General features: G+C 39.3%; 5 protein-coding genes across 5 annotated transcripts in view; 3 read left to right on the forward strand and 2 right to left on the reverse strand.

Annotated features, from left to right (window-relative positions):
• The window catches only part of LOC141442063 (uncharacterized), a 10090-nt gene extending 4576 nt beyond the window's left edge, over nt 1-5514 (reverse strand). The window contains exon 1 of the mRNA XM_074106971.1: nt 486-5514. Coding sequence (XP_073963072.1) covers nt 486-3918 — 3433 coding nt within the window. The 5' untranslated portion in view covers nt 3919-5514. The remainder of the gene's footprint in view (nt 1-485) is intronic.
• Nucleotides 5468-12200, forward strand: LOC141442356 (V-type proton ATPase subunit B-like; the record flags this gene model as incomplete). The annotated part of the gene is given in 5 exon segments (XM_074107317.1): nt 5468-5617; nt 6802-6956; nt 8894-9031; nt 10503-10631; nt 11283-12200. Coding segments are annotated over 5 exon segments (636 nt in total). The 3' UTR covers nt 11421-12200.
• A 1151-nt stretch (nt 12201-13351) lies between these two features.
• Nucleotides 13352-20436, reverse strand: Pp2A-29B (Protein phosphatase PP2A regulatory subunit A). Its single transcript, XM_074107314.1, has 6 exons — nt 20057-20436; nt 18619-18853; nt 17094-17280; nt 15806-15960; nt 14891-15008; nt 13352-14543 (listed from the first exon to the last, which is right to left on the reverse strand). The coding sequence occupies exons 1-6, from the start codon at nt 20280-20282 to the stop codon at nt 13692-13694; spliced, it is 1773 nt and encodes a 590-aa protein (XP_073963415.1). The 5' UTR covers nt 20283-20436; the 3' UTR covers nt 13352-13691.
• Nucleotides 20437-20864: 428 nt separating this feature from the next.
• On the forward strand, nt 20865-22338 carry LOC141442386 (uncharacterized). The gene is made up of 2 exons (XM_074107351.1): nt 20865-21157; nt 21748-22338. Exons 1-2 carry the CDS (start codon nt 20947-20949, stop codon nt 22206-22208), a joined length of 672 nt encoding a protein of 223 aa, XP_073963452.1. The 5' UTR covers nt 20865-20946; the 3' UTR covers nt 22209-22338.
• A 1106-nt stretch (nt 22339-23444) lies between these two features.
• Nucleotides 23445-25698, forward strand: LOC141442259 (uncharacterized). The gene is made up of 2 exons (XM_074107195.1): nt 23445-23753; nt 24845-25698. The coding sequence occupies exons 1-2, from the start codon at nt 23594-23596 to the stop codon at nt 25255-25257; spliced, it is 573 nt and encodes a 190-aa protein (XP_073963296.1). The 5' UTR covers nt 23445-23593; the 3' UTR covers nt 25258-25698.
• Nucleotides 25699-26615: the final 917 nt, after the last annotated feature.

Below are 26615 nucleotides of genomic sequence, written 5' to 3' on the forward strand. Positions count from 1 at the left end.
AATAGCGCATAGCTCATGAATGAGATTGTTTAAGTTCATCTATGGTCAAGCTTCCGAACGTTTATCTTTTGAATTTTTAATATTAAATAGAAATCTTTTTACATAAGCAAAGGAGCGTTGAACTTTAAGGAATTTTGAATAATTTTCGAAATTGATAACGTGCTCAGAATTAGTAGTTACCACCAGCGATTTGATTTCTGGTAAACTGTCAGTTCTTTATATTTATTTTTGATTTCGGCCATTCGCGTTCACTTTTTGCCAAAAATCAGGTCCTGACCACCACAAGCGCAAAAGAGACCAGCTGGCTGGCGTCCCACCCCTAGAAATCAAATCGGCTGGTTGCAAGATGTAGGTAATAGCGCAAGCAGTGGGTTCTGTAATTTCGCGGAATCTCACTTGTGCGATTGGCCGCGAACGTTTTTAACTTCGTAGGTCGTTGTTTATCCATGCTAATACTATACTAGAATCGCACCAGTGGACTAAACGATCAGGGTTATACCTTAATGAACTAGTAACGGCCTTACATAATTTAGCGGCTAATAAGGCAGCGCACAACTCCAACCGAGGAATCGTAGTTGGCTTTAGTGGCGCCACCTTTGATTTAGCGCATAGAAGTTGTACAGTGACGTCGTTATTAACATTAATAGACCGCATATAAATACATGCGCCATATGCGCGTTCCGAAGCGTCACTAAACGAATGCAACTCAATTAATTTAGGGTCATCACATAAAACATGCCTATTTAGTTGTAGATTTAAAATGAACGGCAAATTGCTTGCATATCTTATCCATTCCTTCTCGATATCCTGCGGAACGGGCTGGTCCCAGTCAACCTGTTGCTGCCATAGCCTTTGCAACATCATTTTTGATTGAATTATTACGGGACTTAAAAGCCCCAAAGGATCAAAGGTTTTGAACGAGTTGGACATTACCGATCTTTTTGTAATTTTACTTTTTTGTTCCACATGCTTTACTTGAAAATGCAGGCAGTCGTTTGACGGATTCCAACCCAATCCGAGCGTACTGGATGATTCACTTAAAGTCAAGTTTTCTTGTGTATTTAAGTTAGTGTTTTGAAATAATTTTGTAGAATTAGTTTTAAATTTTCTTAAATTAAAACAACTTGATTTCAAAGCCTCAGATACAGAATTCTGAATGTAGCTCAACTCCTCCTCAACGTTGGAGCCCGTGATGAGGTCATCGACGTAAAAATCATTTTTGATTATAGTTTTAATTAGCTCATTATCCTGCTCCTCTCCTATCTGTTGTAAGCACCTTGTACTTAAGTAACTCGCGCTAGCTGTACCATAAGTAAGTGTATTTAGCCGCAATGTTTTGATAGGATGAGACTCGTCTTCTCTCCATAAAATGAGCTGAAGGTTGCGATCATCATTTTCCACAAGAACCTGCCGGTACATTTTCTCAATATCACCGGTTAGAATAAATTTGTATTGTCGCGCTCTCACAAGTATGGAAAAAAGAGAATCCTGCACATTAGGGCCTACCATTAATATGTCGTTCAATGACAAACCAGAAGAGGAGGGTGCCGAGCCGTCGAAGACCACACGGAGAGATGTCGATTCGCTATTGTCTTTAAAAACCGCATGATGACATAAAAAGTAGCTCGGTGTAGGTATGGCAATCGGTGACGCAGATAGATGCCCTAGTTCCGCATATTCTCGTATAAAATCAGAGTATTTTATTTTTAAAGCCGGGTTTCGTTTAAATTTTTTCTCTAAATTTAAAAATCTTCGTTTAGCCAAATAGTAGGAATCCCCAAGATTATCTGGGGATTGAGTTACTGGCAACTTTACCATGAATCTACCTGTATTAAGTCTAGACAGGTTGGCTAAAAAATGTTTTTCGCAAAAATGTTCTTTTTCGTATAAAGTTTTGGTTTCTGGAACTTCCTCTAGTTCCCAAAATTTTGTAAGTAAATCATCAATCGAATTTGTAGATTTTGTGATCGAGACGTGATTGCATTGTATATTTTTGTTTGTTATTATTGTATTTGCGTATGTTTTTGTTGGACCGGAAACCAGCCAACCTAGTTTAGAGCTTCTTAATTTAGGAAGCTCGGGACCTAAGGATATTTGTTCATTTCCCAGGATGTCCCAAAATATATCGGCACCGATGAGCATATCGATGGGAGCAGGTTTATGAAAATTGGGATCGGCCAATAATAAATTTTTTGGTATATTTATTTTGTTTATATCGACAGGAGACTTTGGCAGTTCTCCAGTTAGGTCCTTTAGCACCAAACAGGACAATTTAACACTGAACTTGCTGTTAATTGAATTTAATTTAATGTTACAAGTTTCTATTACAGTATTAGTACAACTTTTTCCAATGCCAATGACCTTTAGTGAGTCAATTCGGTTGGATTTTAGTGATAGATTTTCCTTTAGTGATTTTGTTATAAATGTAGACTGGCTACCACAGTCTAGTATAGCGCGGATCTTTAGCACGTCATTTGTAGACGGGTTCATGACCTCCACTAGAGCTGTGGATAGCAGGATCTGACCTTGAGTACAATTTTGTTCGGAAAAATTGACCACAGATGCCGTGTTAGAAGTAGTTTCGTTTATATTTTCTGGTATAACTGGATGAAGCAGGCTATTATGTTTCTTTTTGCACTCGCGGCAGGGACCCATTCGACAGTCATTCACGGGATGCCCCTGCCGGAGACAATTCGAGCATAGCTTATAATTGGCAACATCTGCCAATTTTTCCTTCATATTTTTGGACTTAAAACTAGGACAATCATAAATTTTATGATTTTCGTTGCATATTATGCAAATATAATTTTGTCGCGGCTGATTCACGCTGGCAAATGATTTCGTAAATGGACCTGAGCTTTTGAAAGGTTTATTATAATTATTGTACGTTTGCGGTTTACTGTTAAATTTATTATTTTGAGAAGGTGCAGATGTTGTGGGTTTAGACTGGAAGCCGTCCTGCTTGTTACGACCCAGCGACTCGAGGACGTCAGCGCGATCAGTTAGAAATTTTTGAAACTTGTCTAAAGTCGGAACGTCGTCGTCGAGTGTGTTGCGATACTCTTCCCACTTGACTAAAGTATTGTTATCCAGTTTGGACGACAACATGAATATAATAAGAGTATCCCATTTGTCTGTAGGCTGGCCTAAACTGGACAAAGCACGCAAATTTTTAGTTACATGGTCAACTAAAAAACGCAATGACCTATCAGTTTCCCGATTCAACGGTTGAATATTAAATAGCGAGCTCAAGTGATGGTTTATCAGCAAACGCTTATTGTTGTACCGCTCACCTAGCAACTTCCAGGCCTCAGCGTAATTCACCGAAGACACTTCGAGATTTGAAATTATCCTAGCAGCATCGCCCTCCAAATATGAAATGAGGTAGTGAAATTTGTGGATTGGCTTAATGCGACTGTTGCTATGTATTAAACTTTCAAAAGTGTCTTTGAACTCAAGCCAGCGGAAATACGAGCCGTCGAACTTGGATATTTGAATTTGAGGTAATTTAAATCCCAATTCTTGATGATCGTGTAAGCATGGATTCTCCAAAGCAAGTGAATCACGTCTTTGTTGATTTTCGATTCTATCATATTTTTCAATTAATGTTTTTGCCGTTGCTATACAGATAATAATGTCAGTCTCGATGCCTTCACGATTATCAATCTCGATGTTAATATTTTCTGAATTTAAAACCTCAATCGCATTTTGCAAATTATCAAATTTGACTGATAATCCCTCGAATTTCGTCAATTTAAGACCCAATTCAGCCAATTCTATGCTAGTTAATTCGTCCTTGCTATTCACACAAGTAAGATAATTTTTAAACTTTGTTATTTGACCCTTTATGGAGCTACGCGTAACAATTAAATCTTTTAGCGTGCTCTTTGACAAACCAGACTCCGAATTATCCATCATAGGCAAAACAATAACAAATCAAATATCAAAACAAAATAAAATATCAAAAGAATAGCTCACGCTCCTCATTAAGGCTCGAACTCTAGATAAGGAACCGGTTCCGCGCGCACAGCTGACTGCTCCGGCCCGCCGTAGCCGCGGCGTCCGAGTTATAGGTATACTCGTATACTCGTATGTAAATAGTCGGCAAAATATCTGAATGTCGTATATTGAATTGACACTGTGAGGACTTAATTACAAGCTATATTTTATTTGAGTAGGTAGGTATCTACCTTGTTTAGAATGAAATACCAAGATATTTCCCAACCCAATGCTGTAATTAACGTGAGCAAAAATTCCTTTAATGTAGTAATCAAACAATAGCAAATAAAATAGATTTGCGCTATCTAATGTAAAAACAATTTCGTTTAGTAAATGCGTTCACTAATTTCGCTATCGGGTAGAAATTTATTTTTACCGTTATTTATTTCACTGCTACGTTATTACGTTTATTTTTAGACTTAGGTACAGTTTTAAGAATATTATTTTTTCAAGTGGAGATTCAATTTTGTTTAGGAATGTGAAAGGATATTTAACAAATTTAGGAAAGACAAAGGAAGGGCACTTAACTTTCGTAGGACCCGTCGCGCGGTGCGAGGTTTGGCTCCTGCACAGGCCGAGCTGGTGACACGATCCCGTAGCTTACTGGTGCTGCTGGCGTTACTCCTTTGGCTTCGTCTGATCTTCGAACTCGTTAACTCTTTTAGTTCACACTTGTTGCATGGAGTTAAGGTCGACGTCCAATCCGTATTTTGTTTATTATTTATGTTTAATTCCCCTCAAGGGCCACCAATTTATGTCTTCGCGGACATAAAGGAGCCTCAGTGAAACTCAAAATTCTTGAAATAATGCTTTACTCAAAAAATACTAATATTTAACAAAGTATGTGCTAATCGTGCGAAGGTTATTGTAAGTCTGTTTTAAAAGACACGGTAGGCGTAGAAGCTCACGGCACAAGCAAACGCCTATTAAAGTTCACGAGCAATGTTTCCACATAGTATGTAATTTCGGACGTGCACTTAGAAGGCTTCGGCACGAGCCTGAACAATTTATGTTTTTTTTTACATTTATTTCGCGCTCATTTACACACACACACGCACACGCACACACACACACACACACGCACACATAATCCATATACACATAATCAGTTAAGATCTACACAAAGATAATAATTATATCAAAAGCAATACGCAATTACTTATAGTTAGTTACATTATAGTTATACATACTGTAAATTGAAATCGTTTAAATACTTTAAACTAGTCTAAGATAAACACTGTTATAATGTACTATTATTGGAGGAGCGAGGGCTCCTGATACAGGTATTTTTTACCTACTAAGTCTCAACCGCTGTTTGTAAAAATTCTTTTGTTATCGAAATAAACGATTTATTATATTATTATGATTATATTATGTGGCAAAATATAATTGCTTCCTTTGAAGCTGTGACCAAACAAAGAGCAAAATGGAGAAGTTTAAATTATTACACAAGAGGAAACTTATGTTCTTCCCTATCCCTGATGTAATCGGTCTAATAATGTGTGATGTTCCCAGAAACACGTGCTGGTCATCTTGACCGACATGTCTTCGTACGCGGAGGCTCTGCGTGAGGTGTCCGCCGCCCGCGAAGAGGTGCCCGGCCGACGTGGTTTCCCAGGTAAGGGGTCGTGACAGAACCTAATTCTTCCAAGGCTGCGAACGCACTATGCCGTTAGCCGCCCGGTTTTAGCTGGCAGTCTCTCTTCAATGGTCATTTGAGAAAGAGACGGCGAGCTCAAACCGCACGGACTTAGAAAAATTTTGTGGTTCCACACCGCAGTTGAGTCCTGAGTTCGAAATTAGTAATAGGGCTGCTCACTCTTAAATTCTTAGTGAAAGAACGCACAATGCGGTTAGCCTAGGTTTAGCGCGCCATCCCTTTTCAGAGTATCCCTTGAGAAAGAGACGGTGCGGTAAAATACAGCTCCGTTTAGTTCTTAGACCTTTGGATGCCTTCTAAGACTTCCACGGAAAGAGATATACGGCTTATCAGAAACACTGCTTATTGGGAACGAATCACTTTGATTCCCATAATTATTTGCCATACTAATGTTTGCCACAAAATACATAGAACGGTGCTGTTTTCGGAATTTTTTGAAATGTCACCTTATAAATTGCAGTAGGTTAGGTTATCATCACATAAAACCTCAAATCGTCATTTTTCGACGCCCATCTACATACAAGCATATCGGCATCAAGTCAAGTCAAAACATCTTTATTAGATTCAGGTTCCGTGATTGAAATAAAAAAAATACTTAACGAAGGGCGAAAGCGGCGCGCGAGACTGCCGCCTCGCTCGCACGCCCTCGCCCTTCAACCTAACCCGCCCGGGTGGGTTCTGCTCCGACTATATCGATCTCGCTCGCTCGATCCGCGACGAAAAATGTCTACTCATTCGAATAGATTGGATTCAGATTATCACGTCGTACATTATCACTACGTACATTACAGCGCGCGCAATATTTTGTACGCCCTGATAATGCACGACCATGATAATGTACGGCATGATAATTGGAAGCAATAATGCATTGGATTATCACGTCGTAAATTATGGCGCGTACATTCCGAGTTGTACATTATTGTTTCCCCTGAAGTAATCAAATTCAAAAGTTGTTATGAGTCATGTTGACGAGCGAGTTCGCACTCCGACTCGCACTTGCCCGATTTTTAGGTGGCTGTGACCACAACCTTTTTTGAGGGCTGGATCCGCGCCTGATCCAGAAACGTAATCCGCCATTGCAGAACACGAACCAGCGGCGTACACTTATGTTGACATAATGTTAATTCGTTTGTGACCCCCAGGTTACATGTACACGGATTTGGCCACCATCTACGAGCGCGCCGGGCGTGTGGAGGGCCGCAACGGCTCCATCACCCAGATACCCATTCTGACTATGCCTAACGACGACATCACCCATCCCATTCCCGATTTGACCGGATACATCACTGAGGGACAGGTGAGAGCATTTTAAAAATTGCTTTAGAAAATAGTCGCGATGTTGCAGTTGAAGAAATTGAATGATGTACTGTCGAGCAAAAATTTTATTAAAAAGATCTGCAGGGCTACTGCGAAATTCGAAAATCGAAGTTCGTATCGTACCGTTTTCTCACTCTCGTATTAAATAACATGAGCGTCGGCGGGACGGTACGATACGAACTTCGATTTTCGAATTTCGTAGTAGCCCTGCTGAACACGCTTCTATGTCATTAACAATAGAGTCGTGTTCACATATTTTTGATCAAATTTTTGCTCACTAGTTTATGAACTCGACTGCACCAGACTCAAGTGTCATGATGATATTTAAAGAAATTATCGTAGAATTGATTACAAAAAGGTTCCCTAGTCGTAAATTTCGTAAGTCGTGTGACTTAGTTTCATATGTATATTCGTGCCCGCGGCTTCGCCCGTGTGGAATTCGGTTATCGCGCGCTATTCCCTCGGGAACTGCATTTCTATGGAAAAAAGTAGCCTATGTCACTCTCTGGCCCATAAACTATCTCTATGCCAAAAATCACGTCGATCCGTCGCTCGGTTTCGACGTGAAAGACTGACAAACATACAAACACACATTTTCGCATTTACAATATAAGTATGGTTTCGTTTATTCATTGCAACCATGATATTTACAATATGTTCTTAATTCTATCCAGTACAAACGTGGACTAAGGCGTAGCAAGTTTCCTCGAGTATACGCACAATATGGAGATAATTAATTATCTTTTTCTACCCAACTGCGCGAAGGAGGGTTATTTTATGATCATGAACATCTTTTTCTGTCTCCCAATTCTTAAGAAATCCATTTTCATTAAACAATAAGTTTGCCTTTGGTTTTCCTGTAATCTATGATTTAAAAAGTGTTACTAAATTACTTTAAAGCTTATTAGTTTCAAAAATACATAAAAATATATTCGAGACTTAATAAGTGCCTTCAGTTGATATTTCGCGCGATACGACTTGTAATTCGACAATTTGCTGCACTAAATTGGCAAGACTCCTTACTTGCACTTCAGCCAAGCCTTTAAAAGCTACGAAAATTGGCTGGAAGCCTGTTTATATAAGAAGTGGTCTTGTTTTCACTGGCAAGTGGTAAATTGTATTCTGTTTCTGCATGTGTAAAAGCTATCGACAAATTGGCATCTGGAACAACTTTCCTGGATAAAAACTATCCTATAGCCTTCCCAGGGTTTCAAACTATACTATACCAAATTTTAAGCATCACAGGAGAACGATTTTTGAAACCACATCTATCAAAGTCAAAGTCAAAATATCTTTATTCAATTTAGGCTTAAAACAAGCACTTATGAATGTCAAAAAAAATCTACCACCGGTTCGGAAAAACTTCTGTTGAGAAGAATCCGGCAAGAAACTAAACAAGGTATATTTTTTAAACAGATTTTCAATATTATTAAATGATATATACAAGTGGCCCATTTATATCGGTCAGTATGGAAAAGTCTGAAACTATACGACATACGAAAATTTCTTCTTAGGAACCATGACATCGATTTTAATAACAAGAAAAACTGCATTCATGCATTTAAAAAAAACCTGTACTCAGCTCGGGAATCGAACCCGGTTGTTTTGTACAACTACATACTATGAAAACAGCACTCGATTTTTATTTTGCAGTTGTAGTTTTGTAAGAATACAACGATTGTTTCCAGATGGTTACCAGAACCATACATAATCTACAATAAGTACAGGAATCTCAGTTACACAGCTTATACATCAATTGATTGATGGTATCAAATACCCAGTCCATTTGCCCTGTGTATTAAAAATACGTAATTCCGCAGATTTTTAAACCTAACAATGGTTGTATGGACAACATTGCTTCGCCTATCCCTAGAGAGAAGAATAAAAAAAATATAAACTATCTTCCCTCCCGTCCAGATCTACGTGGATCGTCAACTGCACAACAGGCAGATCTACCCGCCGGTGAACGTGCTGCCGTCGCTGTCTCGTCTCATGAAGTCCGCCATCGGCGAGGGCATGACCCGTAAGGACCACTCCGACGTCTCCAACCAGCTGGTGAGTCAATACATCACAGGACAGTAACTTTTTCTTGACACAGTCCACATAAACAAGTCAAAGTATTTTATTTGTTAACCCTTTAGTGGGTAACGGCAAGATATTTGCCGTCATACGACTCAGATATTTTATTTTTTTCTCAATGAACGTGTTGTTAGTTAATATAACTTTTGGTTCGCATAAGAGAACATACTCGTACCAATTTACGAAAAAAAGAATAGCAGATAAACGTTATTCCAACCCATGTTAAATGATGATTCTTAGGCCTGAACTTAGATTTTTAACTATTCCTTACAATTGAACAAAAATGTTTGTAAATAAAATTTTGTTTGCTGGAGTTATCCGATAGTCACAATTCTCTACTTTCAGAGACAAGATTGGCGATATAAAGTTTAAAGAAAAAAAATCTGTTATTTGATAATTTAAAAAAATGAAGACGGCAATATATTTGCCACTATCCGTTAAGTGTCTGGTGTTTATTAAAGGAAAGGGTGGGTTAGGCTACAATTGTTATTGATTTATATATGGAGCAATAGCTTAATTCAATACTTCAAATGGCCCGATATGCTCTTGCCCGGTCATTTATTTGAAAGAATTCAGTTTTAAGTTAAATAAAGGTTTTAATTATTTCTTATCATCTATTGGTTTTTAATTTATTTATTTTAGATACGTCGTGCCACCCGTAGTTCCCCCGGCAAACTGACATGACGGTTTTGTCACTTAATGCCCTTGGCTGATAGCGGCAAACATATTGCCGTCTCATAATTCGGAAACCCTGCAATAATATATACATTTCTCTTTCTCAAAAATCATAAAAAAAATCATTCATGCTGTGCGTATCGTTAAAGTTCTCGATTCATTGCTTTAAAAAAATAATGGTCAAAGGGTTAAACATCAATATTGTAGTGTCACCATGTTATGCCAATTGGCGTACGAAATTATGTTAACACTATATTGAAATCTGCATATAGATGTGTTTTGGTCAAATCTAGGAAGTCCATTTTATATAATTTCTACTGGTCGGATTGACTTGAAAATTGGAATATTATGTAGGTTAGATGACCATGCGAGTAGTCAGCAAATAAGTTTTTGGTAAGGTTGTTTGTTGAATTTACTTTATATTGTAACCCAAACTACATTTACATACCAAGTTTCAAGTCGATGCCATTAACCGTTGTAGAGTTCCGTCCTGTGGAGACGATCCTGGTCGGACTAACAGGATGTCACTACCAGATTATTGTACTGTCACGCAATTTACATAAGTATACCAAATTTCAAGTCAATCCAACTACTAGAAGTTGGTCGAATTTAACTTGCAAGATTTGATTACAGACAGACATCGGGACAGGTGAAACTAAATACATAAAAGCATGTAAAAGTAGCCATAATTTTTATGTTTTTGTTAGAAATATCTCGCTTCTAGGCCATCCGAAAGACTCGCTTTTATAATCTGAGCTCGTCTTGTTCGCAGTACGCGTGTTACGCCATCGGCAAGGACGTGCAGGCGATGAAGGCCGTGGTGGGTGAGGAGGCGTTGACCCCCGACGACTTGCTCTACCTAGAGTTCCTGACCAAGTTCGAGAAGAACTTCATCACGCAGGTAACTTGAGTTTCTTGTGTCGACTGTATGGTGGAGACCGGAGTCGAATTAACTGTCGGAGCACCTGGCCCGCAATTCTCGGGCCCCCCTTTCCAGCCTTTAACATCTTCAGCACTCTCCAAGTACTTGAACAAGCAAGTCAACTGGCAAACCCTTCGAAAAAGAAACAATGATACTTATTGTCATTGACATTGAGGATACTTTTCCAATTAATTGTTGAAGTTAAATGTATTGAAAATAGTAAGGAAAAACACTATTTTCGTATGATTTTTGACCTAACGCTGGCACTTCATGTATCTCTGTCGATCATGCGGGATACTAATTGCATCTCTTTTGCTTAAAATAATTAATTCGGCGAACAAATGAAGATAAGTGTCGATGTGAACTGCTCGAAATCGAAATGTATATTTAACTAGCGGTTGCCTGCTTCTTCACCACGTTCTAGTTTTAATTCGTAGCCCTTGCTTCGCCTTGTTTGCTTGTCCTGACAATAATGAATAGACCAAAAAATAATAATACAATTTGGTGTCGTCGTTCGGAAGTTATTTGTGTACATACATTTCGGTGAATTATTTTTATAATTTTCTTTGTTATTAAAACTAGTGTCTGGTTAGTCTAGTCTAAAAATAATTACGTTGTTCTCTTTCGCAGGGTAACTACGAGAACCGCACAGTATTCGAGTCCCTCGACATCGGCTGGCAGCTGCTCCGTATCTTCCCCAAGGAGATGCTCAAGCGTATCCCCGCGTCCATCCTCGCCGAGTTCTACCCCCGTGACTCGCGCCACTAAACTCCATCCCCCTGTGACCCGCCATTTTAATTTGTCTGTCAACTTGACGTTTCCGAAAGAGCGGGAACGACCAAATGCCAAATTGACAGCTCTCAGACGTATTTTTCTGCGGAATGTGGTGATGCGTATAATGCATGAGAAACGTATTTTTTTTGTAATGTTTAACGTCTGCTATTATTTTTGAATCGTGTTTTCAAGTTAAAATGTCGTGTCACATTGTCTTGTAAGATAATAATATTATATTGTTTACTAGTAAGTTGTTAATAGTTTACGTGATGTGTACTACTTACCGTACGATCGAGTTACAGAAATTATAACTAACTTGTTGCTATTTAAAGTTGTCTATGGTAAGGTTATATAGCCATGAATAATGGCGTGCTTAACTGTTGCCGTCTCGTGTACATAATTCCAAGTAGGCTCGTAATAGTACATGCAATATACTATATTTTGAATAGACTTCTTTATTTATTCCTTGATTTGTATACCGGTTAAACGACAAATAATTAAATATAGTAAATTATGTGCACAAATAGTGGAAAAAATATTTAAAATATATTTAATCGAAATCAAATGTTACTACGATGCACTTTTGTGATATATTTCCGGCTTGTCTTACAGCATTTTGTGGAGTGACAAATTATATTATGTATGTAAATATACAACGACGCCGACCCGTAACCGAGGTTACATTCCAAACGCATGTGCGGCCAGAGTTCAAACTGCAGGTGAATTAGGATACTGTTGTTTTTTTGAATGGAAATATAAAGAATATAGAAGTTCCTTGTTTTTTTATTTCATGTAGACCTAAAAAACAACGAGGAAAGGTAAAAACGCGCTTTAATCATGGATGTGACGAGAAACTCCCACTCTACATACAAAATTACCTATTTTTGCATACATTTGAGGGCCAGATTTTTGGTATAGTCAGATGACTTAGGAATTCAATTTGCGTTCTTAGTTCGTCCATTACAGACTGCAGTCCAATGATTATTTCGTCACTACTTTGAAAAAATCTCGTATCAATATGTCAACAAAATTGAACCTTGATGTATGTCTATAAAGTTCACTCAGAAAAATTATCTATTTTGAACTACGAGTTTTTTTTAAAGTAGTGACGATTTTTCGCCAGTTTTAGTGGCTGTTTCACCGCCCATTGATTAGTGTTAACTGACGGTTAAATGTGATGCCGTCTCCGTCTATTTGAACAAAACAAATAGATTTGTTGTAGTCATTATTGCACAAAAAAAGTTCACAGACGCGTGTCTCAAGCGCATGGCACTCCCGCTCGCACTGGTTCCAACCGTGCCGAGATATCGTGTCTGTGAGCAGTGTCTATGTGTGCGTTGGCTCGAGCGCACTTGTATGGAGATTGACTTCTGAACTATCTGTGTTTTGTGATAAAACGAGCCATTTTGCCCAAGACATTCATATAGCCATCCAAGCCGGTATCGTATGTTGGAACTATAAAAAGTACTGAATTCTACTCTCGGTTTTAATAAGCAAAAATTTTGCTGGTAAAAAAAAGATAGCCTTTAATTGGGCACATCTGTGTCAGGACATAAGAGGGTTTAATGCCCGTGTTTTACACCGCTTTATAATTTTTTAGGTTTATTGATTTATTTTTAGTGTTATGTAAATTAAAAATTATAAAAAAAAAATTAATAACTTTTTGTTTGTGGCTGTTTACAACTTTACACCTAATTACCTTGGTCTTAGACGAAGATTTTACTTTATGCACTAGAGCATAAAAACTTTAATTTAACGCATTCACTGCCACCGACGCATATATGCGTTTTCGGAACTTCACCCATTGCCGCTGTCATAATTATTCATACATCTTGAACGTACATGTGCGTCGGTGGCATCTGTGGGAGTCAGGTGGCAGTGAATGCGTTAATGGTCATTCTGTCCCTCATAATAAAACAATAATGTTGGATTCATGGCTTTTATTATTTTTAATATTATTTAATAACAATTTCATTACCAAGTGCAACGTAAATGCTATGAAATATCCAAAGTAACCTGTTATTGTTTGCTAGGAAGTTATATAATTTTGTAAAAAACAGTACTTATTCACCGGGATGTAGATCTAATCTCATTATAACTGGGAATTAGTGGAATAAATACTAATTAAGATTAAGTTTTTATGTGACTATTTCCTAAATGCGAAGCCAGTTAAATTTTAAAGCTACATCTAATACACAACTTACGTTGCAGATAATTAGAATACACCAGCTTTAAAATTTAACGGCTAACTTAAAAGTATCCAAACTAACCAGCAATACCTACAATAGCTTCGGAAGCGAAATATTTCACATCAACATCAGGGTCCACATTTAATTTCTCCAAAACGGGTTTCACTTGTGGCTGAATGACAGCTTGGTCGAGGAACGGCGCCATTTTTTGGAGCGTCTTGGCAACATTGAACCTAACGTTGGCAACATTGTCATCGGCCATAGACAAGACTGTAGGCAGCAGTACTCTGGTAGTAATATCCTTGCCGCATACTTCAGAAAGAACGTTTATGCAGAAGAGGTAAGTCATTCTGTGGAGATAATTCTGTTCGCGGGACATGGCCAGTACTTTGGGTATGACATTAGTCTCCGCCCACTGTGGTCCGTATTGCTCGACCAGCTTCTTCAAATTCAGTGTAGCTGCTTCACGAATAGCATAAACATGGTCTATCAGCCAAGACATGCAGAGTCCGGTAAGTTTCTCATCGAAGAAGTCCTGACCCAATTGGCCAGCGAGGAGAGGCATATGTTCGATAATGGCCAGACGTACGCGCCATTTCGTGTCTTCAGCGAGGTCTACTATGGCCGGGAGGAGTGATTGCACCAACTGCTGGATCCCGATGACTTCGTTGACACATTCCAGGTTAGAGATGATATTGAGACGGACTTCTGGGCATTCATCTTTAAGCTGGGTGAGGAATAAGGGGAGGAGGTGGTCGATGGTGTTCTGCCGGCCTACAATGGGACTCAGGCCCATGATGACGGACGCGAGCGCTGACTTGACGTGCTGATTGGGATCACAGACCAAGTCTTTGATCTGGGGTAGGATCATCGTCATGATTATGTGTTCCTGGTGCGCCTTGTCCAAATTCATGCAGAAATCTTTAACCTGAAAGGAATAAATAGTCAAGAATATTATCCATACTAATATTATAAATGCGAAAGTAACTTTATCTTTCTAGAGAGAGGCAAAGAGGCACTGCATGCTTAAACCGCTGAGCTGATTGAGATGATTTAGAATGCAGATATTTTCAGACCTAAGGAAGGACGTAAGTTTAAAAAAAAAGGGTGGATTTTAAACGTTTCCTACCGTGAGACTCACATCTTAAATCGAGTTTAGCTCGACATGTTTCAGGCTAATATCTTTTGTTTCCTGTTCAATACCAATTTACATAGATTTATGCTAGTTTGATTTGGGTCGAGTCACAAGAATAGCAAACTACAGGATATACAAACCTTTCCGGCGGCAGCGGCGCGTACTTCGGCCTCCGTGTCCTTCAGTAAAGCCTGGAAGATCTGCGCAAGGTCGGCGCGGGCCAGCTCCGGCCCTACCGCCTGCTGCAGCTCCACGAACCTGCAGACAAACATACGAGTTCACTCTATCAAACTCTATGGCGCCAAAATTTTCGATAGACAACTCTGAGCAAAAGACTGGTTTGGCAAGCGAGCCTTGGAACAAAAAAAGTAGCGGCAAATTAAAGCTGACATTTTTTTAATGCAAAAAAGATTTCGACCGTACTTCCCTCACTATCTAGTGAGGAGCAGTGAGGGAAGTACAGTCGAAAACTCGACGACTTCGTGCGCCTATTTTGCGTGCTCTCGCTACCTAACTTTAGTGTCCTTTCCTTTCCCTTGCCTTGTCTTACCTGTCTTTAACCTTTTAACCGGCAATACATTTTCATTCGAACGCACCCGTGTCGCCACCTAAACCGAAACAATATGACATTTTGTCTTAATTACAAGACTACGGCGATAGTGGTTGGTGGGTGTCTTATATATCAGACTACGGCGGTTAAAAGGTCATCCATTAATTACGTCACACATTTAGGGGGGGGGAAGAGGGGTCCCTGACTCAGGCGGTCTGTGACTATAATTGGGGGGAGGAAATTTACTAAATTGGTGTGATCTACTTTATGGATGGCCCCATAATGCTCCCGCGCTTGTCACCATGCGGCAACAGCGACCGCTGCACTCTAAAGCTCTGTGCCTACCAGAGATGTGTGAGGAATTTGTTTTTCGTGAACCAATAGAAACGATTCAATTACCCAGCGTCACTTCGCTCAGCTGTTTTCACTAGAGCTGCTTCGTGTGAAACTAATTCCTCGCAGTGATTGTTAGCGCATGCAAATTGTAGTAGCAGTGTGTACTGACTTGTCGGCGACCATGTAGCGCACCCGCCAGGAGGTGTCCCCGGCGCGCGCGCGCACGGTCGGCATCACCAGCTGCTCCATGTCCTCGGGCGGCAGCAGCGCCGCCACCGCCGCGCAAGCCTCCGCCGCCAGCAGACGGACAGAGTCCTGGTCGTCCTGCAAACAAACAACAATCATCATCAACTTGTAAATAAAACACAAGGGCCTTTTGTTCAGTCCATCATTCCAATCAGAATGATGACAGAATTAACGTATAACCCTCTCAGATTGATCGACTGATGGTCTAGCTCAGACATTTTCAAACTTTTGGTTTTAACGGCACTCTTTTCATTCATCAAAGTTTCACAGCACAACAGTAAAAAATAGCCAAGTGCGAGTCAGACTACCGCGTAGAGGGTTCCGTACAGTATACCCATAATAATACATAAAGAACAATGGAGTCTTATTAATAGGGTCTAGTTGACACCTTTAAGTACGAAAACCCAAATAGCTATAAATTAAAATAGCTAAGTATACATTTCAAATCATGAGTACTATTCATGATTTCAATGCAGCATACACTTTGCGGCAATCACGGCACACCGGTTGAAAACGTCTGGTCTGCCTAGACTAGATTGATGAAAATAAAACTTTTTCAATAATATTCGTCAGTCCGATGTCAATGACATAAAACCAGAATTCGCGTGTTAACCGAAGTCTAACAACTAAAAGCATTACAAGTTTTTCATGTACTCTTGCTGGCACGCCGCTGCTACGCGCAAAGCTGAATGAAGCTATAGTGTCAAAGTACTTCGTAACACGTTCCTCGCGCCCTTGTTGTTTTAACTTTTGGTCCCTTTCGGTATTGGATCCCAGGTCAGAGCAGATTATTTGTATGAATAATATTAATATTAACATGTGTTCTATACTAGAACCCCTTTCAATTATTTCAAATTCTCATTCTCCTTTGTTAAGGTGATTTTCCACCGGCGAGTCGAGACGAGAATTGAAATTTGTATGGCGGCGCCCGCTGCGGGCACGCGAGAGAGAATGCATACAAATTTAAATTCTCGTCTTGTCTCGCCAGTGGGAAATCACCATTAGACCTTTCAAGAGTTGGCAACCCTAGTCAGGAATAAAAGCTAGTACAGTCTAGTGCAAAAATAAGTATCTATTCAATCCACTCAACAATATGTTACTACGGCCTTATTGCGTCGGAATAAGAGTCTGTGGTACTTATTTTTGAAACTTTGAATAAGTTCATATTTCTACACTTGACTGTACAACATAATACGGCCTTCCTTACTCACCTGTGCCAAGTTAACGAACATGGGTATCAAGTTGCTCTTGACATATTCGACCTCGACGACGCGCGCAAACTCCCCCAGCTTGTAGGCGGCCGCGCGACGCACCATCGGCGTGTCGTCCTGGCACAGCAGACGGAAGTGCTCGCGGAGCTCCGCCTTCACCGGGGCTGACACTCGCCCGTAGCATACGCTGGGGATAGATACAGGTTTTACTTTATGGCTTCAGGTTTAAAACTAGTGATGTGACGAATATTCGTATTCGCATTTGCGAATATCCGCACGTCTTTTGATATTCGCATTGGCAAAATTTATGTGAATATTTTGCAAATATCAATGTCCGAAAAGAAAACTTTTAATTTATATAACAAAATCACTATTTCAGTTAATAAGCACAGTCTTGCAAACATACAATCATTGATTGGCTAATTTCAAAACCGTTCAGCATTGGTTGAAAAAAGATCCAAATGTGTGCATGCAATGTGGTCATCGGTCAAAATACAGCCATAGATAAATGGCGATAAATTAAATGGCAAAAATTGATATTCGTTACACCACTATTAAAAACTGTGGTAGCCTAAGGGCCCTCGCCCACGGCGACTTTTTGTAGCGATGCTATCGCGCGTTTTGTAAATGCTCGACAGCATCGCTACTGTATCGATGCAAACGCGCGACGGTTTCGGACGACATCGTGGAGAGAACGGAGGGAGGGTGTGAAGGGAGGGAGGGTGAAAAGCGACAGTAACGCGTTTGCATCGCGACTGAATCGTGGTTATGTGGGCGAGGGTATACAGCTAGCGACCGCATCGCGACTGTATCTATGCGAACGCGCGACAGCATCGCTACTGCATCGCTACAATAAGTCGCCGTGGACGAACGGCCTAAGTCAAGCTAACCTCACAATCTCAAGCAGAGGTTCAAGGATTTAGACTCAAACCCAGGCATGCTAATTAATTAACCTTTATATGTTTTTTTTTATGTTTGGTGTGTTTGTGTTTTGTATGTGAAATTTACAATAACATTTATGGTAACAAAATGTGGTGGGTAAACTTTCATATGCTTGTGAAGCAATTCCATAGTGTGTTTAAATATCCCAATTTGCCAGCAAAGGGATGTGTACAGGCCAGAAATGATGATGGTTTGGGAGCAAGTGATGATATTGTATGCTTTTTGTATTGTATTTTTTTTATCTAAATAAGAGACTTCATTATTATTTTAACAGAACTTTACAGTAATTGTCATATTCAGGTACATTTATTAATTTAATGATACAAATATATTGAATTTACATTTCCATCTGCCCTAATTCTCACAAGATAGAATAAAATGAAGACTGATAATGTCCATCAACAAAAAAGCACAATCACACTCTGGAGTCAAGATCAAGAGTATATCAATTAAAAATAATACCCCACTTTAATTTAGACCTTCCAGAAATTTAGTGAAGACTATCAAAATCAAATGAACCAAAATTTTGAGTTGATATATTCATGATCTAGGAGTGTGAAATATCATGTCTATATCCACATACCTAAACAATCCACAAGCCGAAGCCCTGGATGTGAACCAGTCGCCACCAGCCAGTCGCTGAACGAGTGGCACAAAGTGTTGCTCCAGAGCCTGAGGAGTGTGATGAGCTGCCACTGCGCGGAGGGATGCTACAGCTTTGTCACGGACAACTGTCTCTTCTACAGTGGCCAGGGACTCGAGGGGAGGGAGGAGGCAGTGTGCAAACTCACCACCACCAACCAAGTTGATAAAGTTACCTGGAATAATTTCAATTAAATTATTACTATGAAAACAGTGTTTTTGTTTTTCATGCTATGCAATGTATAGTTCTCCTTTCTCCTAAATCAACAAGAACTTTTTGTGTTACGTTGCAGGTTTTTTACTGCTAGACTTTTGCAAGACAGTAAATATTTAACTTTACATCATTTAAAATAGCATTTTTTCATACTATTATTCAAAATAGTAAACCAGGTATGGTAGAAAACATGATTTTGAATTGAACACATATGCAACCTAATAAAGCTATGATTGTAACCAGTAGCAGCATTTGGGCCAATCAACTTTTTTACCGACACTATTCTGTCCGCGACATTTTTCAAACAATTGCAGATTTCTGTAAGTAAACATGTTTTTTCTGTGATTAAATAGATGGTGTACATGAATACATGCCATCCTACGTAAGTTCAACCTATTAAACCGTGAAATATCTTGTTGGAAGTACGATTTTTTGGTAACGCCAGAGACAATTTTGGTAACGCAGGAGACGTCCAAAGTGTCGGCAAAATAGTTGATTGGCCCATTTCTGCATGGTAGTGAACTTGATTGTTAGTTTCATGACAATTAAATGTGTTAATAATACTTTAGCATAAGCTCTAATTAGTAAATAATAAAGTTCTGAAATTCTTGAATACCTACAATTTATCCTTTCTATATTGTCAATAAAAAATATTTAAAGATGCAAAATTCAGTATCGAGGTTGATATCAGAGATTATCAATTCACTAATATTTTTGGTTGGATATTTATTTGAATGTTGTAGTAACAGTGTATTTGTGTGAAGATTATGATCTCCTACAAATTACTCTTTTGAGTTTATTATCAAGAAAGCAAACAAAACATTGATAAGATGCATGTGAATTCAAATTGTGTTTTAGATATAATTTGAACTAAATTGAAGATACCAGTTGTTTATAATATGAAAAATGATTATTTCAAAGAAGTTTGAATTAAAAAACCAACATTATACCTACTGAATGTCCTTCAAAACGCTATTTATATATTTAACATCAATTAACATGTCTGTAATTAATGCCTAGTCTACAAAGGGAATCATTTCAGGAAAACACGAATCGCACAAAATAACAAATCAATAACATCATATTAACGATTTCCAAGACGCAGTTTCAACTCGAAAAACGGGCGGACGGATCACATTGTTTATAATGAGTAATCATTACTTACCAAGTTGCTCGGCAAGCGCCAATAGGACTTCGTCTTCATCGTAGATAGTCTCAGTAAGGAACGGGATAAGTTCAGATCGGGTTCTTTCCACGCCCAAAGCCAAAGCAATGGTGGATAGCTTCTTGATAGAATTCAACCGGAGCTGCACATCCTCATTTTTCAGTTCGTCGATCAAAACCGCGATTGGATACAGAGACTCGTCGGTCCCAGAGTCGCTGGCTGCCATTTTGCTATGGAATTTTCTGTATATCTTCGATTGGAATGGTTCCTAGCGGTCCACTTTAGTCTATTTGTAATATTTTTGTAGAAAAACGTACGTAGTTCTGAAGAGAATACAAGACAGGCAAAATGGCAGCTATCAAAGCCATAGATAGACAAACTAGAATAGAGTAGACTAAAACTATGTTGCCATTATAATAATTAGAATTCCCATGAAATATTTTTTCAACTACGGTTACTTCTTGGACTTATACTGATAAAACAAGTGAAATCAATTGAAAACCATGTTTTACTTCCTAAATATGTTATAGAAAACTAATACCATTTTATAAAACTGTTCTTTAATGATCTCCGATGGTAGAACTGTTTCCATCACCTTTAGGGGTAGTCCAAAAATTTTAAATGGCATCTCTTGCTAAGTCATAGACAACTCGCATAGCTTTCTAATATGATTTTGACTCAATCTACCGCTTAAACAGCCAAAAAATGTTTTTATCTGAAAAGTTATCTCAAATCAAATAAACCTTTTTAGGTGTCCGGATATGATTTGATCTTTTATTCATGAACACTCTTCTATGAAATGAAGTAATAAAATGGCATTCAAAATGGCATTTCACTGTATGGCACCTGTAGTGATGTCAGATTTGATGTGATTAATATTTTAAATATTTATGTGCAGCACCTTTGGCTATGGAATGGCCAAGGAGAAACCACAGTCGTCGGGGGAGGCCGAAGCGACCATTAACGCATCGATAGCTCATGTCGTGCTATGCTGCGTGGCTGGCCAGGGCATCACCCAAGTGCAAGGTTTCAACTTCTCGCAAATTGGAATGCATGGAAACTTGTTTCTATTCGGAGTTTTTGGATACCTTCACAACCAAAGTAGAGTATATTTACACTTTTTGCTTTACTTGCCATGATATAATAACTTGTTCGATCGAAATAAATAATACAACTTACATAGTAGCAAAACCTGTTCAAACAAATCAAGTAGAGTTTTCTGTTATAATAATATGTGTCTTACGGCGATGATGATGCCCGGGTTTGGGTGAAATATGTTTGAGCCGACCATGCCAGAGACCGTAGTGCATAACGTTTCTGACGCTCGCGATCGCAATCAAATGACAGTTTTTGTATGCGAAATCTGTCACGCCACTTGATGGCGATCGCGAGCGTCAGAAACGTTAGGCAATACGGCCTCTGGTTCCATTCAATACATATTGCGTAGTCATTTCCTCATTTGCAATAGGAAGCCGTCTACTTTATTATTACCTACCGCCAAACGTGACAACTTTACCTTCTGTAAGAAAATTTAATAGCAGGTCCTTTAATGACAAAACCTTTCTTATGAAGAATCAATATAAGCTAAGTTTATTTAGTAATTAATATAATCATATTTTGACACTAAAAGTAGACACTTAATTATAAGGCACGTTTGGCAATACAAAGTATTTGCTCCATTTTTGTTTCAGGCACAAGATTTGGCTTGAATATTGGCCCCGTATACACACTCAGTTCAAGAGCGACGAGATTTCTGGCCATTCCTTGCATGATGGCTGATCTGTACAAAGATAACCACTGGTTCGGAGGCCTCCATCTTCTTTCAGGCCTCGTACCATTCACAATAGCCATATTAGGAAATCCAAACGACAACCGAGCGCTGGGGAATTTGGTTGTAGCTGGCAACATTATCTCTTTAGGTCACTATTCATTGGAACACAGTTTGGAATGGGGTTGCTACACTGCAGGAGCCGCGATTTTCACGTATTATTTGGTCCCTCAGACGGGACCTAAGATAATGTATCCACTCGGTTTAGCGTTGATGGAATATTGCGCTTACAGAGCTTTTAGAGTTAAATTGCAAAGAAAAAAGATAATTCTCAACTTTATAATCGCGGTGTTGTTGATTGTTGATCCGTGTAGTAACCCTTAAAATATGTCAAAGACTATCAGTCTAAAGCCTAGTTTAGACTTACCAGGAAAATCCCGTAATTTGCATTAGGCACATTGTGAGGTCGTAAACCGAATTGTTCCTGCAGGTATAAACTGGGCTTTAGTCAATTTCATTTAAAACTCTTCATAGTATGTGCTCAGATTTCGAGTGTTTTATAAATAAATGTTAACATATGAAATTGATAATTTATTCATTACCAACCTTTATTAGCCCTTGGCTTTGAGCAAGTGAATTAGGGACGTTCACGTAAGGTAGGACCAGCAGGGCTACTATGAAACACGAAGTTCGTGTCGTACCGCGTACCGTCCCTCGTAAGTTTCAGAGGGACCGCATGACACGAACTTTGAGTTTCGAGTTTCGTAGTAGCCCTGCAGCGTTGTGGCAGCATGAAATGGCGGCAAATTGAAAGTAGGATTGAGGACACATTTTATAAATAAAAAACTGATGTTATCCTGTCAGTCACAAGTAAGTAGGTACGTAAAAAGGGGCACAATACAAGTGTGCAGACCAGACATCGTGAAAAAGAACCAGCATGCAATTTCTTCTTATAAACATTAATTCTAATTAATTCAGAATGATCTAAGCCTTAGAAGATAGAGCTGATATAGAAACGTATCCCTTGAAAAAAGGATCATAGTTTTCAGCGTTAGTGTTAACATCTTCGAAGTTCGTAATAGCCCTCCTGAGGCCGTATTGTCTAATGTTTCTGACTTTCTGACGCTCGTGATCGCAATCAAATGACAGATTTCGTCTTGTTGTTGTTTTTTAGAAAAATATGGCGCTGTCCTTTGGAGGTCAATTTTGCCAGTGACTAGTAGGTTTTGCCGTTGTACGGTAAAAAAAATCTAGAAAAACGAAATATGAGACGTAATGGTGGATGAACGACGACAGCGCGAAAATCCAGATTTCGCCTTGATTTCGCACAAAACTGTCATTAGATTGCGATCGCGAGCGTCAGCAGGGCTACTCCGAAACACGAAACTCGAAGTTCGTATCGTACCGTCCCTCTCGCTCGCGTATTAAATAGTTTTAGTGTCAGAGGGACCGCACGACACGAACTTCGAGTTTCGAGTTTCGTAGTAGCCCGGCAGAAACGTTAGGCAATACGGCCTCTGTATAGTCGTATAAGCGTTGCATTTTTAAACCATCCAATACAAACCACAGACAAAATGCCGCAACAGCCACAAGAGTCACTCTTAATTTAAAACGAAACGTAACTGGCACTTAACAAAACTGTCAGTCATTGCTACAAAACGTCAGTTACTTTTTGAGTGTTTTATATTTTTGTGGCCCAGTGGCTAATAAAATAGGGAATTAGGGAACTGAATAGTGTTTTTGTGATGTTTTAAATTAACGGCCATGTTATGGGCGCGGAGGATGATCTCAATTCGGCGATCGCCCATGTCGTGTTGTGCTGTGTTTGTGGGCCGTGCATTGGGCACATGCACGGTAAAAGCTTCTCGGGCCCGGGTTTCCACACCAACCTGTTCATACACGGAGTCATCGGATTTCTTCACTACCAGGGTTCGTTTTTATGATGATTCTGTGCTCGACACCTGCTATGTCATTATCATTAATGAAGTATAATGTTCGCCGTCCTTATCTAGTACTTACGCCGTGTGTACGTACTTTGGCCGTGTCGATATCTTTACCCTTGACTGTACTGTAGTCATTTTGAAATACCTAGTTAGGGTACCTTTGGTTTTCATCTATTTCATGCAATGAATATTTAAGGCACTTATTGTCGATGAACAAGAAGCGAGTAGATAGAACTAGATTTAGCGAGAAGCGAGTTATGAAACTAGATACGAGTTAGCGAGAAGCGAGTAGAGGTATGAAACTAGATACGAGTTAGCGAGAAGCGAGTAGAGGTAGAAACTAGATACGTATTAGCGAGAAGCGAGTAGAGGTATGAAACTAGATACGAGTTAGCGAGAAGCGAGTAGAGGTATGAAACTAGATACGAGTTAGCGAGAAGCGAGTAGAGGTAAGAAACTAGATATGAGTTAGCGAGAAGCAAGTAGAGGTAAGAAACTAGATATACCTACGAGTTAGCGAGAAGCGACAAGCGAGTGTGTAGTTTCGATAGTTCTGTCGTTGAGATAAAAATGATTGTTCGTGTGCGACGGGTGATTACTCGCACTTTAGAATAAATTTACCGCTACTTTGTTCTTTCAGCGTAACTTTTGACAGCCTAGCGAGCATCGCTGAGCGAGTTTAATTTTTGCTATAGGCTGTGCCACGAGAGTTGAAGTGAATGATTACACACACACAGCTACATGAAGAACACAAAAGGAGAATGAATGAAATGAACGAATAAATGTCAAAATCGCGCTGCCATCACACGACATGTACTGTGTATGTACCTCAACTCTGGTGGCGCTTGTCGCTGCAACCAACTACGCGCGAGATAATTTAAAACGGTATTTTACTATGTGTACAGTCACCAGCATAATATCTGCCACAGCGGAGTGTACAAAAATATCTGACACGTCCTTTCGGCCCTAGAAATAGAGTCGTTTCAGATATTTATGCACGCTTGTTGTGTCAGATATTGGTGCTGGTGATTGTACCTATGTAAAAATCGTGAAGGTTTAAAACGAACTCTTCTGCAGGTGGAAAATTCGGTGACTTCAGTGCAGCCTACAAAATCAGCCTGGCGGCTTCGAGATATCTCCCTATACCTTGCTTGATGGCAGATCTGAACCGTAGTAACGAGGTGCTTAGCTGCGTCCATGTCATCTCTGGCTTGGTTCCCTTCGCTTTAGCACTTTCAGGCTCCGATAACCCCCATCTTGGAAACATGATGATCGCTTGTAACATCATAGCTTTGGCTTACCATGCTTATGAAAAAAATAAAGAATGGGCTTGGTATACTGCTGGTGCTGCGACGGTGGCGTACTTCGCGGCACCACAAATGGGTACAATGGGGCCCAAGGTTATGTACCCCTTGTGTTTGGCGGTCATGGAGTACTGTGGGCATCGGGTGTACCATAGCAATGTAACTATCGTCGAGCCCCGGAAGTAGATGTATATGTATGAGGTCTTGGGTTGAGATTAATGCTTTGAAGTGATATAGAGCTTGCTTTGTGTCTTGCAGATAGTAAAGCTAAAGCAAAAGAATACTGTTGAAGAGTTCATGATATTTTTTATGACAATCTTTATTTTTTGACAATTGAGTAGGGTGTATACCACCTATTAGTAGGGTATAAACCACAGCGCTAGTCTCGCAGTTGGGCTAGCATAAGAAGCTGGGAAGCTGCAATGCTTACTTAATTTCACTACTTAAATGCGTATATGTTATGAATAATAAACCATTTCCAACCTTAAAGATCCCTCTTGGGGTTTAGATTGTTTTATAAAAATGGTAGTTTTTACCTCAGTTTTAGCTTCGATCTCAACCACAGGCCTCTGCCACTGAGCCCAATAAATTAAAGTATTTTGTATTATTATATGTATACGCTGTTTTGCAATTTGTTTTATTTTTTCAAAAACTATGCATTATTTAATGATTCTGGTTGAAACACATTTGTATTACTTACAATGCCTGTATGCCTGTTTATAGCAATAAAGATGATTTCCCGGTGGTACAGTCGAGTTCATAAACTTGTGAGCAAAATTTTGATGAAAAATATCACACGACTCTATTGTTAACGGCGTAGAAGCGTGTTCAGATATTTTTGATCATATTTTTGCTCACAAGTTTATGAACTCGACTGTACAGTTGGTATGACAGAAACCTGGTAGCCTATTTACCTATCGCCTCTCTAGCAGAGGATTGTGGGTTCGAGCTTTTGTTGAGTTGATTGCGAAATTTTATTTGAAATTTTCCATGAGCTTTATGGTAGAGGAAAACATCGTGTGGAAACATGCAGGCATGCGAGGAATTTCATGGTGTGTTCTAGTGCTCTTCAAGGCTGAGTGAATAGGCTGTTTTTGAACCAGTTAAAAAACCTGCCTAACGTATTATAGTCCAGGAGATATGAATTGGTTACTTGTTAGGTACTTATTGAAGCTTAGAATGGTCAATTCATATTTCTATGACGACCAGATGGCCTAGTGGTTAGAGAACTTGACTACGAAGCTTGAGGTCCCGGGTTCGATTCCCGTGTCGGGGCAGATATTTGTATGAAAAATACGAATGTTTGTTCTCGGGTCTTGGGTGTTTAATATGTATTAAGGTATGTATCTATCTATATAATTATATTTATCCGTTGCTTAGTACCCATAACACAAGCTTTGCTAAGCAATTTCGTACATTTCTCGTACAATTTTTCTGATTCACAAGAAATTTGAACAGTCGACTGCTATATAGTGGAATAGTTAGCGCCCGCCAGAAAGTATCCTTTCTGGCGGTGACAGATTGATCATTGTTTTCTGGTAAGT

Source organism: Choristoneura fumiferana, chromosome 25 (genome assembly GCF_025370935.1).
Source record: "Choristoneura fumiferana chromosome 25, NRCan_CFum_1, whole genome shotgun sequence".
Taxonomy (NCBI): domain Eukaryota; kingdom Metazoa; phylum Arthropoda; class Insecta; order Lepidoptera; family Tortricidae; genus Choristoneura; species Choristoneura fumiferana.